The 18153-nt window shown below is 40.7% G+C and overlaps 1 protein-coding gene across 4 annotated transcripts in view; it reads right to left on the bottom strand.

Moving 5' to 3' along the window:
- Positions 1-8111: 8111 nt before the first annotated feature.
- NOL4 (nucleolar protein 4) overlaps positions 8112-18153 on the bottom strand; it is a 210640-nt gene continuing 200598 nt past the window's right edge. For 2 of the 4 annotated variants that reach the window (XM_069960053.1, XM_069960056.1), the window contains one exon: positions 8112-10640. In XM_069960053.1, coding sequence (XP_069816154.1) covers positions 10441-10640 — 200 coding nt within the window. In that variant the 3' untranslated portion in view covers positions 8112-10440. The remainder of the gene's footprint in view (positions 10641-18153) is intronic. The other 2 variants (XM_069960054.1, XM_069960057.1) reach the window with 1 other exon arrangement.

Raw genomic sequence — 18153 nt, 5'->3', positions numbered from 1 at the left:
ATGCTTCCTGTATGCACAGGTCAGTAGGCCTTATCACTACACTGCCCCCTTTGTCCTCCTCCTTTATGACAAAGCTGTTGTTGTTTTGTAATTTGGATAAAGCTCTTTTTTCAGCTATATTCAAGTTTTGACCAAATAGTCTAGAGGGTTCCAATTTTTGGAATTCCTCCTTCACAACATTAAAGAATATCTGAATAGCTGGAAATAATGAAAAAGGTGGTGTAGCCCTTGGGGGGGGGGGCACAATGTGGGAAACGTATATTAGACGCACCCACCTTATTCTCATGGAGCAGGTTCGGACGGGATCCATAGAAGGTATTCATTATTTCAATTATGGATAATTGTATATATATACCAACAAAACACAACAATCACTGAACTCAGGGAGAACAGCGAAAAAATCCAATGAAGTACTCATTTACGAGTCTCCACTGATTGTCCCATACAAAATTTGAATATGCAAAGAAGTGGTCTGTGGAGCCTCAGTTACGAGTCTAAAAACACGGGAATAGCCAGATATCCCTCTCTCCAGAGAAGGAAGCCCATTGCCAAGGGGTGCCTCCTAGTGGGGAGAACACCAAACCACCCTGATACATAGTCCCTCAGGTCCTCACTCTGTTGCGAGCTTTGGGACCTAAATAGAGAAACACCAGGGAGGCCCCTGTAAGTCAAAGTCTAACTCTGTGGCGAGTATAACGACATAAGACAAGGGTTACCAAGGCTAGGCATCCATCCACAGACTGCAGTTTCGGGGTATTTGCCCCTCGTCAGTGTGGAATAGGATTCTGGCTACCGGGGACAATGAAAAATAGACCAACAAAACACAACAATCACTGAACTCAGGGAGAACATAATAAATATATATATATATATATATATATATATATATATATATATATATATATATATGCCAACAGCAGCTACCTTTTAGCACAACTTCTAATGAAGTTATGGTGGCATAGCGGAACGCGTGGGGTGTAGGTGCTGTGTGCCGGGGTAGTCCTGTTATTGCAGTCATTGTTTAGATTATGATTTAATTTATTTACACTTGAGTTTGTTCTGATTATTTTGTTCTGATTATCTTTTTTTGTTATAATATACAGTGTAATATTGGCAGGGTTTGTATTGTGAGGGTTGCACCCCACCTGGCACATTACTTGTTGCCCCTTATTGTGGGGGTACTTGTGTGGTAACATCTTGGCCTTTTTAGGCTTTTAAGTGGTTTTAATATGTGTTGTTGTTGGTTTTCTAATAAACTATTGCTAATTTTTTGTTCATTTGAGTGTGCATAAGTGTTTATATTAGTCTAGTCGCTTCTTTCTCTGTTGTTACAGGAGCAGCTCCTGTCACTTAACGATTGGGACCTCTACAGTATGATTTCGGGGGTTCAAATTATTTCCCCTGACTGCCGGAAGAGTTCTACTTACCTTAGTGCAGTATAATTGGTGTTCTTCTAATACAGCCTGACACAGGTCTATGTGAAGAGCGCCAATAACACTGATCAATGCTATGCAATTGCATAGCATTGATCAGTGTATGCAAAAAAATGATTACATGTAATATGCCCCAATAGTCCCCCCCCCCTCAAAAAAAATGTGCACAAGCTCCTCCCCCAATAAAAGTTAAAATCTACCCCCTTTCCCATTATACAATTAAAATGTGTAAAAATAATGAAATAAACATTATATATCATAGTGTGCATTGTGCATAGTGCGGCGCTCAGCAATTATTCACAAAATAACACACATTATAAAGTTATACAACTTTGTAATGTATGTTATGTCTGTGAATTGCCCCCTTCCCGGTTCCCCTACCCCCGCACGTGTACACGGAAGTGTGGTGCGATATACATACCTGACGCGTGTCGACCCCCGTCTTCTGTCGATGCAATCTTCGGGAGGCCGGCCGACTCGCTGCAGCCGTCACGCATGCCAGCCCCCCTCTGCAGCGTCATCAGCTGCTCAGCCGCGATTGGCTGAGCATAACTGTGCTCAGCCAATCGCGGCTGAGCACAGTTATGACACGGCAGAGGGGGCCGGCAGGAGCGGGTTGGCCGGCCTCCCGAAGATGACGTCTTTGAAGAAGATGGCGGACGGGGTCGGTCGACATGGATCAGGTATGTATAGCGCACCACACTTCCGGGTACACGTGCGGGGGTGGGGGGACACGGGAAGGGGGCGATTCACAGACATAACATACATTACAAAGTTGTATAACTTTATAATGTGTGCTATTCTGTGAATAATTGCTTAGCGCCGCACTACCCCTTTAATGCAAACCTACTGTACCAGAACCAAGCTGATAACATAACTTTAGTATCAGAACCAGGCTTCTTACAGTGCACAAATACCTCCACTATTACCATGATCAGTACCAGACCCAAGCCTGTCCCTTGGCTTACTCCCCTGTAGGATTGGCCGTACCCTGTGGTTGGTTTGTCATGATTGAAGCCATTACTCAGTGCCAGGGGATTTTTTAAATTTTCCTTTCAGAATTCCTCCTTAGCATGTGGATGATGTATGTTTGAATCTCATCCACTTTTTTGCTTTTTGATCTGGTGGTCAAAGTGTAATCTGGAAAATATCTTGACTCTTAATGGGTTTGAATACTTTTGCAAAGCACTGTTTATATTGCATGCTTGTATATTCTTATATTTTTTTGCATTTTAAAAATGATTCGGTAAAAAAATAAAAATCCCCATTCTCTTACAGAAAAGCCTTAAAGTGGTTTTTAGGGATGGTCCGAACCCTCCGAGGTTCGGGTTCGTATGTACCCGAACGCTCGGCATCAGATTCCCGCTGTCTGCCCGCTCCGTGGAGCGAGTGGATACAGCGGGAGGACCGCCTGGAAAACTGGGATACAGCCTATGGCTATGGCTGTATCCCAGTTTTCCAGGCGGTCCTCCCGCTGGATCCGCCCGCTGCACGGAGCGGGCAGACAGCGGGAATCATTACCGAGAGTTCGGGTTCGTACAACCCGAACCGAACTCGGTTCGGACCATCCCTAGTGGTTTTCTGGGCTGGACTTTGTTTTTTGTTGTTTGTTTATTTTTATTTTTTTGTTTTGTTTTTGTTTTATATTTTTTATTTTATTGTTTGCTGTATATTTTTTTATTTACCCCGATCCCTGAGCACACTGTATATCTAAAAAGCATCCAGCTCAGACAATCCCTTAACTCCAACACGAGAGAACATTACATCAAAATCAAGTGTCGCTTACCACCAAACCTGAACGGAATCTCCATCAAAAACCTCTTCATCCATTACCATCCTCGGCAATCCATTTCCATAACTCATTCCAATGTATTTTCCACTATTCTGTTAATGTGACTGAGCACATTCATACACCCCTTTTACATACTCATGTTATTCACGTTTTACCTGGTCCTATTTAGCATTCTCATCAATCGGTTCCCTCCTTATCGTAGACTGTGATGATAGTTCCAACATATCTAAGCTGGAAAATGTTCATAGATCGAATGATAGCATCCCTGAGCACTACATCCCTGTCTCTCACATATTCCAGGTAGAATGATGTATTGAAGAAGACACTATAACAATTTGCAGAAACCTCTTTACTTATCTTAATGGGCCATGTGCTGTACATGCCATTCCCATGGGGGTCCCACAGCGCTCGCAGATAATAATCTTCTGATAGGAAAGCCGCCTGAACCGCAGGAATGATTTAAGCACAAATTTCCTAGATGTGTCAAATTTCATGTTTAGAGCATTCAGAAAGATAAGCCATGTACACATGTTCCTTGTCACATTGCATATCGACTGAGGCGACGTGGAGCATCACTTACTGTATGCAGGCTAAAGTGCTGAGCTATTTCTAGAAATGCCTTATAAATCAGTATATTACCAGGTACCCCCAAGTCTTCTGCTATGTAAAGCAGTAGGCACCTGAGTGTGCTCAATAGGGGCTTTGTGGGCAGTAAGCAGAAGCACAGACTATGTGACTGTACCATGCTTTGTGCAATATATTCTAAGTGAAATGTAATTCTTTGTGCACCGTGGGTCACATGTAATGCTTAGTCCAACCATGGCAAAATACTTTTTCATGCCAATTAACCTTTTGACGTTCTCTTCCAGTAGTCATCATTCCTCATTTAAAGACACATTTTACTGTACACTTGTTAAAGGAGAAAAAGAATTACTGCTGCTGCTCTTCAGTAGTTGAATGGTGTGAATGGAAATAAATAATCTCGGCTATTACACTGTCTTTCATATTTCTGCTGTGAGACAGAGAAATATATACATCATTTCTATTCTCAATGTATACCATGTATTGATGGACATGTGGTTGAATTTAAGGGGTTCTCCACAGTCAATTCTTTGGTCAGACGGTGGATTGAGCTTGAGAATATCAATGAGCCAACGGGACAGGCAGAACTTCAAGTGGAGTCTGGCGCGCAGACTCCTTTTGAAATTTTTGCGCCTATTCCGTAGTGGGAACATACCCTTAGGGTATATGCACACAGAATAATTCTCGCTGAAAACTCAGTGCAGAATCCGCCGCTTGTCCGCACATGCTCCCGCTTCCCTCTCTGCCGGCTCCATAGACTCCATTATATGGTCAGGCGGATTACGCCATACGCCCAAAGAACTGACATGTCAATTCTTTGGGTGGGCAGAGGAATCCGCCGGAGCATATATTGAAGTCTACGGAGCAGGCGGAGAGGGAAGCAGGAGTGTGCAGGGATGAGCGGCGGATTCCGCACTGAGTTTTCAGCGTGAATTACTCCGTGTGCATATACCCTAAATCATGTAAGTTCATGCACTTGATCTGATGAAGGGAAACTACCTTCCTACAATGTGTTATTGTGCTTTGCATTTGGCTTTTAAATAAACCATTTATCCATTCATCTTCTGATCACCTGGACTTGTTCATAAGAGCGCTGGCCTATGGGATTTCATATCTTCACTTTTATTTTCTCCAGTTTATTAGAAGAGTCTCCCAATCATAGGAAGATAACAGAATATACCACTACTAAAATATCAGCTGTGATATATTGGAAAATCTGACAGCAAGTGCATTAATCCCTATCAGCACCACCCAAGGGGATATGCAGCTCTACACAATTTACATCGAAAGGGCAACCTTTACAATGCGTATATGTGCTGGGTCCTTGAGAAGAAAAGACGCTCCTCTCAATGTGAGACGCTCCTCTCTAAGGTGTACCTATTGTTTCCATTTCTCCCCCCCCCCACAAATCAATTAAATTTACAATGATAATAATCTTCAAAATATTTACTGATAATTGATCACACTGTTGAGGCCGGACAAACATGGAACTTCTGCCAAGGACACTGAATGGTGTTTTTTTATTAGTCTATTTTCTAAATGCCGTATTAGATGGCTCAACACGCAGGGTTAATGAGTGCTGATCCGTTAGCTAATAATAGTATAATAACAATAATAATAGATGACTTGACAATCGCGCAGGAAGGGCTTCATGGACATCACTAGCAGCCCTTGCTTTGGTCAGCCAGCCTTGTGATTGTAGAGAATCCACTGCTCCAATATAGTAATATAGTGAGCTTTATTCCAATGTCTTAAAACATGATACAAAAAAATAATAAAAACATGCGCCAATGCATTTCAGGACACAGTCCTATAGTCATGGCTTTAGTCACCCTTTGGTCAGCCAGCACCTATTACACTGAGTGATGTGTGGATGGTGGCCAATAATTTTTAAACAGGTTTAAAAAAAGAACGATCGGCCGATGAGTTTATATGAGTTTATTACACGGGGTGATATCTGCCTAATCGATCTGTGTAAAAGGGCCTTTAGTATGGTATCATGGCTGCTAGGTCTACTCCCTTCTAGTGTAGAGAAAAGTAAAGAAAACTGATAATTACAGATGTATTATCCAGAAGGGGGGAATTTCAGGAAACCGGTGACAAGATGGTCAGGAAAGCTGTTTATTATAGAACTACACACAAAATGAATACTCTGAAAAGTGATCTGGAACAATAAGAAAGTTGTAAAGGAACATTACAATACATTACCTTTTTTCTAACTACAAGTTCCATTTTTTTCCCCATTAACCTTGTTAAAATTGTCTACATGTGTCTATGTGGTGCAGGCATGCCTTCCCGTCACTATCCTGTATGTTACTGTAAGACAAGTGATGCAGCAGGGACCTCTCCCTTCTGTCCTGTCTGTAGTAGGACACCCCTTCTTTTTTATTACCATTCCTGCTCTAACATCTGTCAAAAGAAAATTTTAGATGAAATAGCCCCTTTGTCCTATGCATGATTTCTACAAGGTTGTTTTACGAACATCTAGAAACTCCTACTGACTGATAGTGTTAGCAAGTTTATCTTTTCATATTTTATCGTAAAGTGAATCTGTGACCCCTGACCACCTACTGATCTGATGCCACCCCTGGATAGATATCAACGAAAGCATTCAGAAGATACCTTGGTTGCCTGAGTCTGTGTTTTTATTTTTATTAAGAAACTTCTTTAACTTCTTTTAACAGTGTCAAAGAGGCAGAACTTACAATTCCATTTGCCCAATGCCGCCATGCTTCACTGTGCTTCATAATGAGCCACGTACACTCTGCATACAGCAAAGTGAGGTGTGGCAGTGCTCGGGCCCAGAAAATAATAGGATATGCCTCTTTGACACCATTCACAACCCAAATAAGAGTGTTTTTTTGTTATAAAATACATACAGAGGCAAAAGGGTATGTTCTGAATGCTTTTATTGATATCTATGAAGTGGTGCAACCAGCTTGGTGAGCGGTCAGGAGGTTACAGATTCACTTTAAAAATTGGGCATGTGCCAATGGGTTTCCTAAACCAGAAAACCATGCAGGTTTTTTTCTGGATAACACTGTTGATGGCCTTTCAAATTGTGGTAATAGTGGCACAATGTTGCTCCCATTCACTTCAATAGGATCTGTGTAACCGTAAACCAGTGCCATAATGTTAAAGGGAATCTGTCAGCACCTGGGCTGGTGCCGAGGTGCTGACAGTGCAGTGAAGGTGCATGTCCGTTAATGTATGCGGTACCTTTCTTGTAGCATTCGGTCCAGTAGTTCTTTTTTAATTCTTGTCCGTATTTTGTAGTGGAGAGGAGTTCGTGCCGCACTTAAGCACGCCTCACCACCGCTTCCTCCACCCTCTTTGCTGCCCGGCCTCCTGCTTCCTGATGACTTTGCTGGCAAGGTCCGGGCACGACTTACCAGTATGTGCAAGCGCCCTGTATATCTCGCGCATGCGCCGTAGCGCAGATGAGCGGCGCAACTGTGGGCATGCCCTCATCTGCGTTATGGCACATGGGCGAGATATACAGGGCGCTTGCGCATACTGGCAAGTCGGCACGTGGCCCTTGCCAGCAACGTCATCAGGAAGCAGGAGGCCGGGCAGCAAAGAGGGAGGAGGAAGCAGTGGTGAGGCGTGCCTAAGTGCGGCCCGAACTCCTCACCACTACAAGTTACAGACAAGAATTAAAAAAACTAAAACTACTGGACCGAATGCTACAAGAAAGATACTGCATACATTAACGGACATGCACCTTCACTGCACTGTCAGCACCTCGGCACCAGCCCAGGTGCTGACAGATTCCCTTTAAGAGCCGACCTTCCAGCACCACAGCTGACCCTAACAGCTGAATGGCGGGGATGCTGGGTGTCAGCACGCTATTGAAGGCCTATCCTATGGATAGGACATTAAAATTATATTATATATATTATATAATTATATTACCTGCAGACAGGGAGTAGACAGGCAGACATGACAATCTTTAGGCACCATGCATTGTCTTCTCTTGTGTTTTACATGTTCTTAAATACAATCTTTTATTAATATGATATAATTTTCATATGATTCAACATATATTGGTATAGATTAAGATACTCATGTTCCCCTACTCAATAATACACAACAGAAAACAATTTTTTACACATAAATCGATTTATTTATCCAAACAAAACAGAGGAAATGTCAGCCCTCAAATCTTTGATTTTTTTTTTCACTGAAATCTGTGGATCTGGTTCCACAACTTAAAGTTGTTTTGTGTAATAATAATGTACAATATATTAAAAATATTCATAATTCAATAGTTTTTTCACATTATATTTCACAAACAGTATCACAAAAGTTTTTCTTAAGTAAGCAACAATGATTCTAGAAACACTCAAAAAAGCATAGCAATGCCCACAGTTACAAGAAAAAGTGCACATTACCTAGTCACAATCACAGTCAGTCTATATAAAACAGGTATGTTTATGTACAAAATATCATCACTGATGCCTTAAACTCATTGTCAAAAATTGAATTACATTTTTACATGAAATAAGGCAAATTCAGGAATGCACAAGGGACGTGATAATTAACAAAAGCTAAACAACTAAACATATCATACTGTGCAAAGAACAGAAGTACTTTCTACAGCTAAAGTGAAAATTATGATTCAGTGCACAAAGAAACACTAATAATGTGTAGTCCACATTCTAAAATAAGGAGCTAGAGAGGTTGGAGTTTTCTATTGATTTTTACAGTTTTTTTTTTTGTACAGGTTATGGTCTTGTGGGAAGTTACAATTCACATACTGTGCGTGTAAAGTAACCTATTTTCACCCCTTTTAATTTGTAGAGTGGTTAGCAGTATAAGAGTCTGCATGGCAGTGTGCTGCTAACCCTTCTGGCAGCAAAAGGGTTAACCCGCTGGGTGCAAAGGTCAGGCCTTGACCGTCCCATTAGGTTGGTAAAAAATATCTGCTTAAAATGAACAAATACACACCAGAGTGCAAATTATCAGATTGTCACTTGCAACCTCTTAAGTATTCCAAGTATATCCAACCTCCGAGAGAAGGATGTGCACACATTAAGAGCAGCAAAAATCATGTGTCGATAAGAGAGCAGAGACATAGGTTCCCTGGTATGGGTCATATAGAGAGCTTGTAATGTATTTGCAGACTATATTCCCACAATGCGTGACCTGGTGACAAAGCCCGGGGGGAATTCTGCTACATGTACTGTATGTACCATTGTTATGTTGCTAAGGAATACTTCACACAAAACTCTCACCAACAATAATTTAAAAATAGATCTGTAAACATACATAGGAATTCTGATCAGTAGTTTTTTTAAGCTGTTTTCTGAAGCTCCAGTTTTCTTAGAGACGTTCATCAATCACACATTAAGCTGCATGGATTTCTTCACTGGTCAATGCAGGATGGTGCGATCTCTTTCGAGCTTGTGTCTACAGAAAGCAAACCTATTTGCACAGCTATAAGACACTGGCCTGCATCCAATCGAGAGGGAATGTAGCTGGCACATCATGGTTTGGTGAGCCAACTGAATTCTATCTCCATTCAAAATAGTGCAGACATATTTCTAGAACCCGATAGGACATCTACCACCTACTACTACCAGGCTGTAACTGCCTGCAGCCTAAAGTATGCTGAGGAAAAGTCTCCATAGATTCTTCAAAATGTTCTTCTATTTCTAGAACAGTCTCTACTCTACTAAATATGTAACATTTCATGAGGTACCTTTTATGTAATGGAAAAAATCCGCATCTTCAAGGCTTTATGTGATAAGTTGCCTTCGACTGGATTGACATCTTATAACTTACTATCAGTATTTCCATTTGCTCTCTTCATTGCTTCAGAAGGTACCACCACAGAAGCATTTAGGCCTTTGCTCTACTCTAACAGAAACATTGAAATGAAATAACTTGTTAACATATAGAAAATATTTTATCACTTGAAAATGGCTTTATTTGGACCCGCATTGAGGTATACATTCCTCAATCCTGTCAACCCATAGTGGAAGTTGGTTAAGTGTAAAGTGTCGGGCGCTGTGCGTTATTTCTTGAAAGAAATCAGAAACATAAAGAGCTGTGGGAAAAAGGAAGGGGGGGGGGGGGGGAGAAATTCCTAACTCACTCGCAGGGACTATGAAAAGATTGCAGTCATAGAAATGAAAATGTCGGCATGAAAAAAGTGACCATATAAAAAATCTACAAAAAATATGCAATCCTTTGTTAATTGTTCTACCATGAGTGTATGTTGGCGTTTTGTTTTTTTTTGTCCTGCTATGTTGTGTAGCTTTAATTCCAGAGTCAGGAGAACATTCCACTAATATTGCACTTGGAAATAACTTAACAACTTAGCGTCTTCCTTCTGCTCCGCTGCTTTACATGACTTAATGATCTACAGCCACATATGCAATATTTAAACTGACACACTGAGAACAAAAAGCTGGACACATCAAAGACCTGCAGAATGTCAGAGGTCTCGAGTTCACCGGCAGCACCTTAACATCACCTTATGGACTGGAAACAGTGTGGCATTATGGTAATGATCTCCTCTACTCATCAGTGCGGTAACCAGACGGATCCACTCTTGGCATATACATTGTCAGCATGTCGTTCGTGGAACGCCAGCATTAAACCAGGCCAGGGAAGAGGTTGTGTGACTCAGTTCTGCTGTAAGATCAGGTTTTCGAGTTCATCTGCAGAACGTAACAAAAATGCTGCTGATTCCCGGTAGCCGGCCACTAGCTGCCTGACTGCATTAATTTCGGTAGGGTTTAGCTGAGGTCTGGAGCTTGAGTTGCTGGATGATGTTGTGGAGGTAGTCGCTAGCTGCCTCTTCATGCTCAGATCTGTTGGCCCTGCTGAAGACAAATCAAATTAAATGCACATCAGTATCGCAGCCATGGATCTTCCATACTGTACGCTGCACTGCCAGACACAGTCATCTGTACACATTAGTCACATGTCATTGGAACTACTGACGATGAACCGCTAATGGTTTTCAAGAGCAGATAATACAGAATAATATGTAAAGGGCATTCATTTGCTAGTGACTAGAGGAATTCTGAAGCATATAAGAAATGTTCAAAATGACTGTATCAGACAGCCATAGTAATTGCCAGGAGACTTCTGGGTGCGCTTGTGTGAAATATAAAATTATTAAAGGGGTTATCCAGCACTACAAAAACATAGCCACTTTGCCCCCTCTCTTGTCTCCAGATGGGTGGGGTTTAAAACTCAGTTCCATTGAAGTAAATGGACCTTAACTGCAAACCGCACCTGAACTGGAGACAAGAGAGGGGGAAAAGTGGCCATGTTTTTGTAGCGTTGGATAACCCCTTTAAGGCTTAGCCTGGCCGATATGTTGGTTCACCTATACTTTCCCCCCTTTAAGTCCCCTATTTAATTAATGGCTGCCTACATGAAGGGAGGCACTAAAAGAAATAGCATAGCAAAGGGGCTTTAAAAAGAAATACTAATAATAGAAATGTGGGTTGCCAGTTTTGCACCTTACTGGGGATGATTATGTGCTTTGCTTGGTCTTCTGTTATGTTGGTGTTCACAGTAAAACCGCATAAAACACGTGGTTTATGACTTTTTTCCCATAACAGACAAAAACAGCAACATGGTTGCAAACTGCACATTTTTTTCATTGTGCATTAAAATCAATAGGAGATTTTCACGCATTTTCAAGATTTTAAACACTAGCAATGCATCTAATGTGCACTTACCCTAAGGCTGCATTCACATGTTCCGTGAAGCTGTCCATGCGCATGGATGCATGCATACGGACACTTTAATAGCTCAATGCTTTGTATTGGGCTATTCATATGTTCAGTGTTTTCACGGATCTCCAATCAGTTCCGTTTAAAAATACGACATGTCATAACTCGGAACGGAAGAAGATTCCCCATAGAAATCAATAAGATCCATGTTTTTCTCAGATAAATGCGGATGTGACATCTGTGTTGATCCTTGAAAAACACGGATGTGATGTAATCAGTGTAATTTAAAGTGCTTTAAACAGATCCGTGAAAAACAGAGACGGATGCAAAACGGATGTTTTCTCACAGATCTTGGAGGAAGCTAGCAGACTACATTCATGAACCAGGAAAAACACTGAATGTGTGAATGCAGCCTAAAGTCACTGTAGCAACAGGAGCAGTTGTACACAAAAAAACAAGAACAGAGGCATTGGGGTGCTGCCAATTTTTGTTTTCTTTTTCTATAGTAGCAGTTGTACCCAAGCCCTAAAGAGAAAATGGCCCAAAGGTCCCTGTGTAGGACACCAGTCTTCTATATATGTGATAGTTTTGCGTCCTTTTACAAGTTTTAATTGGGGCCAAAATTCTGCCTATAAACCAGGAATAATTCCCTATAACACGTCCACTCTGTTACCATACAACATGCTCATTGTCCACAGTGACATCAGGGGATAATGTAATATATGACATGTACTGTGTCAGTGGATTCTGCTGTATGGCTCAATGGTGTCGTGTTTGGTGATAGAAATCAACTAAACTCCATTTATGCCTGTAGCTGACCTGATCCATAAATACAACGGTTTATTCTATACATGGCTCCCTCCATCCCTGAGCTGGGCTCTAACAAACTCTCTCAAATATCCTTCTCTCCGATTCCCCAGCAGCATGTCATTAAACTTTTATGTCTTTGTTGCTGGTGATCCCGTTCTTTGTGCTTCTGCAGCCTATGGGACAGACATAATGGCCACATATCTGTCTTGTATTACTCTTTACCACTACACATTAGGAATAATATAGGAATGACCATTTTTGTCCCACTTGCCACTAAAAACAATCATCAATATTCATAAAAATCAGAACTAGGAATACTGCTGTACCTTTGTGTGCTGTACAGAATGTATGGCGATAGTCTTCTCTCGTACAAATACTTTTAGGGGAGAATTCTACTATGTACGTTTACTGTGGTGAAGCAAGCCACGGTTTGTTTTTTCTTCTATATAAAAATGCATTTTATGTCTGCCATAAAAGATTACACCACTGGGGTCCAGGATGTTATCATAAAATATCTAATCTAATCTAATCTATCTATCTATCTATTTATTTTTCTATTATCTATCTATCTATCTCTTATCTATCTATCTATCTATCTATCTATCTATCTATCTCCTATTTATCTTTTTTAGATTGATTATAGATATCTATCTATTATCTATCTATCTATCTATCTATCTATCTATCTATCTATCTATCTCCTATCTATCTATCTCTCTATCTCCTATCTATCTATCTATCTATCTATCTATCTATCTATCTCTCTATCTCCTATCTATCTATCTATCTATCTATCTATCTATCTATCTCCTATCTATCTATCTCTCTATCTCTCTATCTCCTATCTATCTATCTATCTATCTATCTATCTATCTATCTATCTATCTCTTATCTATCTATCTATCTATCTATCTCTCTATCTCCTATCTATCTATCTATCTATCTATCTATCTATCTATCTCCTATCTATTTATCTATTTTAGATAGATAGATAGATAGATAGATAGAAGATATCTATAATCAATCTAAAATAGATAAATAGATAGGAGATAGATAGATAGATAAGAGATAGATAGAGAGAGAGATAGATAGATAATAGATTAGATTAGATTAGATTAGATATTTTATGATAACATCCTGGACCCCAGTGGTGTAATCTTTTATGGCAGACATAAAATGTCATAGAGAGATAGAGAGATAGGTAGATAGATAGATAGAAGATATCTATAATCTATCTATCTATTATCTATCTAGCTATCTATCTTCTATCTATCTATTATCTATCTATCTATCTCCTATCTATCTATCTATCTATCTATCTATCTTTCTATCTATCTATCTATCTATCTCTTATCTACCTATCTATCTATCTCCTATATATTTATCTATCTTAGATTGATTATAGATATCTTCTATCTATCTATCTATTATCTATCTATCTCCTATCTATCTCTTATCTATCTATCTATCTCCTATCTATCTATTATCTATCTAGCTATCTATCTTCTATCTATCTATCTATCTATCTATCTATCTATCTATCATTTACACTGAAATAGCATCTTTTATTCCAAGAAATGACTGTGTCCTCACCGAAGAGAACTCTGTGCCATTTAAGGTGGTAATACATTATGTTGCTGATGTATTCTAAATGTGCACTCTATGCAATATTTATAGATTTCTGTATATTATGAATTTATAACATTTATACTATTTTTTACAGTTTAGATCCATGTAGGCAATTAGGTAAATAATAAGCAAAATATGTCAATGAAATGCTAGGAAAGCCCTTATTCTTACCACCAGTACTAAGCTTCCATAGTGTAGACGGGCATGCTGCGCTAATAGAACATGCAGGGGATTGATTATAGACTCACGAGCCCTTCCAGCTCCGCACAAGGAGTTAATACACAGTAATTTACCACCTGCCAATGCAGCTTAAAAACTGAACTCTACAATACATTGTAATAGGCCATTCATAGGCCAAGGCATAGACTGAAAGCTTTGGATATTGACAGCACATGTTACATGTAATATTTCATCTTGCTTTTTTAGTATTGAATCCCAAACTAATAAGGACAGGAAGGCAGGGATAAATCAGTGTTCTGGACATTTTCTCATGCCCTGTGGTCACTAGATATATGGCTTCTGCAGGTGTCAATGGCAGAAACCAACATAGAAACATAAGCCAAGATGGACAAAGTCGTCTGCCCATTATAGTTTTACACAATAGGATAGAAGTGATGTCATCCAAGTGGGTGTGGTTTCATATTTTTATGCAGATTTTTTTAAAGCCAAGTTTAAAGTAATAACCAGGAGTAGATTCAAAAAAGAGAGGACAAGAAGAATGTTTTCTTATAAACAATAAGGCAGGTAAAACTTTCTAATTCTTAGGGTACTATTACACCGAACACGGAACGATAATCGGCCGAATCGGTCCTACCCGGCCGATTATCATTTCATGTAATAAACACAACGATCAGTCGATGATCGTTGTCATTGGCTGATCGGTAATATAGGTTTGGACCTATAATTGTCGGCCACCGACCATGCATCGCTACGTGTTATAGTGGTGCGCGGCCGGCGGCGGATAATTTGTGAAGTAAATACATTACCTATCCATGGTCCAGGGTTCCTCCTGCGCTCTGCTTCTCCCCAGGTGCCGTGCTGCAGTTTTAGAGCATCCTTAGCTGACAGGCCGCTCAGCCAATCACAGGCCGGGACCACCACAGCCAGTGATTGGCAGAGCGACCTGTCAGTTAAGACAGGCCACTTTGAAGCTGCAGCATGTGGGACCGGGGGAGAAGCGGACTGCAAGAGGAGCTCTGGACCATGGATAGGTAATGTATGCCAGTTTAGCAAGGGCTGCAAGGACATCGGTAACAATGCCCATGCAGCCCTTGTTAAATGATTATCGGGCCATGTAATAGGCCCAGTAAACGAGCACAGATCGGCACTCGTTTACAGTTATGTACCAGTAATACACCGCTTTGTGTTTTTTATATGAATAGAACGGTGCCGGCGTGGGGATGCCGATGCCGCCATCCTTTTTTTGAAACATGGCCCGGTTCCCGAGCATGACTATGGTTTATTTCCGGGCACTGGCCGGGCATGAAGTTCTCAAGGCGGACCGGTCCCCAGTGTGATGAACTCACCTCTCCTCTGTGATGCAGCTCCTTTGATTCTAATGGAATGGCATCCCTGTGCCGGCATCAGTCTATTCATTTAAAAAAAAATACTTCTGGTACATTCCCTTTAAGCGAAGTGTAATTTTATGTAGAAAGCATAGTGAAGTGTATTGCCATATGCTCCTCCACAGGCTACTATCCACCAGGACACCAGGATGGGCCCATACTGAAGGTATCCTTCTTATGTAAGTGCCTTATCATAAACAATATTGTAGTCTTACGAACAGTTTGTAAAAGTAGCCAACCACTTTAACAACTGATGACAACTGATACAGAAGGGGGCTAACTAGTTAATAAACCAAGACAGACACACAGCCCCCTTCCAGCATGGAGCAAACTCTCTGCCCTTGTCTCTCTAAACACAGAAGTAGAGATATCTGGACCGGAAGAAAGGGCATAAACAATCCTCGAGAAAGTTTTTTCGAAAATTCACTAATTTTACATGTGTCACAATAGAACATACTTTCTGCTGCTGGTGTCTGCAGTGTTCAGTATTGGGTTATGCATACAGACACATATAATACATGGAACATAGTGGAAACACATACAGGTATGGTGCCATCTGCCAGTAGAGGGTCAGCTGTGTGCTATAAATAAGAAACATCCCACCCGGGGCCCACCGTCCAAGAAATTCATAGTTAAATGATCTTTTGTCACTGTAGGGGGAGGGGTGTGCAGTCACCATAGAGACAATTTTAAATGGGAATTCTCAGGACTGGATCTGCAAGATTCAGTATAGTAGTGTTTCATTAATCAGACAGAGATCAATTACTAGATCAAGTCTATTCTGCCACAAAAAAAACAGAAAGAATTACCATCACTGCACAAGCAAAAAAAAAAAACAGCAAACAAAAGACGGCTCTTGGACTATAGTGTGTAAGAACAAATGCAGAAGCCACTGAATGCATTCAATACACAGTGAACATACAGTATAACTGGGTTATGTGGAGTGCGGGTAAGTAACTTGAGCGCTGCCCAGATCCCATGGTTATTTTCATTTGTCAGAGGTGGTATTTTATATTGAATCTATTTCAAGAAGACCATAAATGCCAGCTCCTACAATTGTAATTATTGATGAGTGACGGAAAGCATTAGCTATGTAGCCACAAAGGTTAAATCATTTACAATGACTTGAATTCCCACAAAAATCAATATTTGTCAGTGTTTTCCACAGCAGTCACATTACCGCACAATTGGATTTAATTTGTTATTTAACACTTAGCATTATGCGCTGCAATCAGGAAGAAGATAAGGTTAGTTTGCAAGTATAATGCACACTCCTTAACACATTACACGCCAGCTGCTGGGACCATCCCTCTGGGTACAATGCTGTTTACCCCTATCGAACAATCTGTAGTACTTCTCATAGACAGAAGTGTCTGAATGCAGGAGACAACATAACACCTACCGGTCTACAATGGTTTACAGGATGTGCCGAGAGCTTAGAGAGGTGTCTCTTTTACGCAAAAGAAATTATTCTATTTTCTTACCTATGTCACAGAATCAGCAAAACAGCCTATGGTATAGAGGTGTGCACAGACTTAGGCTCCTGGGGCCCAGTGTAAAAACTCTAACTGGGCCAACTACCTACTATGTGCCATTTATAGTATTAGTGTCTCGATATATGGCAAAGAAATATGCTACTTCTATATTCCCTATTAACCACTTCTGTGCTGATGTGATATGTTTAGAAACTTGTACCACATCTGTATGATATAGCGTTTGATACTATACAGTATATAGGGCTGTCATTCCAATTTAAAATACACAAGCCTTTTGGATGGTCCTAGTAGCAGAAAAAAGTATATGCAGCACACATTTCATGGCAAATCTTAAAGGTTCTAGGAAAGCTATTGCAATGGGGAGCTGTCTTAGATGCCCTCAGGCTTCCCTGTAAGTTGGAGGTAACACTATGGTCACTAGTGACATTACCTTTCTGCAATGTCAAAGGGTAAAATATAGAGCTATATTTTTCTCCACCATAAAACTGATATTTAAAGAAGTTCGGCCAAAATTATTTTTTTATATGTTATTACTGATGGAAAGTTATACAATTTTCTAATGTACATTAATTATGGGAAATGCTCATATACTGCTATTTCCCTTAATTTAGTGTATCAGGAAGTGTCAGAAGCAGTGACGTCACGACGAATGGTGTAATTCCTAAGAAGTGTCCAGCAGGGGGTGCACTATATATAGAAGCCAATGAGTACCATTGACTTCTATATATAGTGCGCCCCTGCTGGACACTCCATTGGAATTACAATGGATGTGTATGTAAATGTAATATACAGTGTTTTTGATTGAATACATGTATGGAATACTTTGGGGAGCAAGTGTCCTTGCTCCCCAAAGTATTCCATAAATGTAATCAATCAGTTCATCACAGTAAGCCCGCCGAACCGCTGCCGCCGCTACCGAACGCCCGCCGCCCTGGACTACACTCAACTACTACTCTCATCACCTGCTCATAGCATGAGCAGGTGATGGGAGCATAGTAGCTGGGTTATATCTCTGAGATCGCCGCTGATGCTGCGCAGGGGAGCCGCTCATCACTGCAGCCATAATCCCCCTCCGCTCCCCCCTCCTGCTTCTTCCTTACACTATCTGATAGCTGACTCCCCGCCTGACCGCCGGCACGTGTAATCGGA

The sequence above is a fragment of the Dendropsophus ebraccatus genome, chromosome 2 (assembly GCF_027789765.1).
Source record: "Dendropsophus ebraccatus isolate aDenEbr1 chromosome 2, aDenEbr1.pat, whole genome shotgun sequence".
Lineage (NCBI taxonomy): Eukaryota > Metazoa > Chordata > Amphibia > Anura > Hylidae > Dendropsophus > Dendropsophus ebraccatus.
This window is presented reverse-complemented; position numbering and strand designations above follow the sequence as displayed.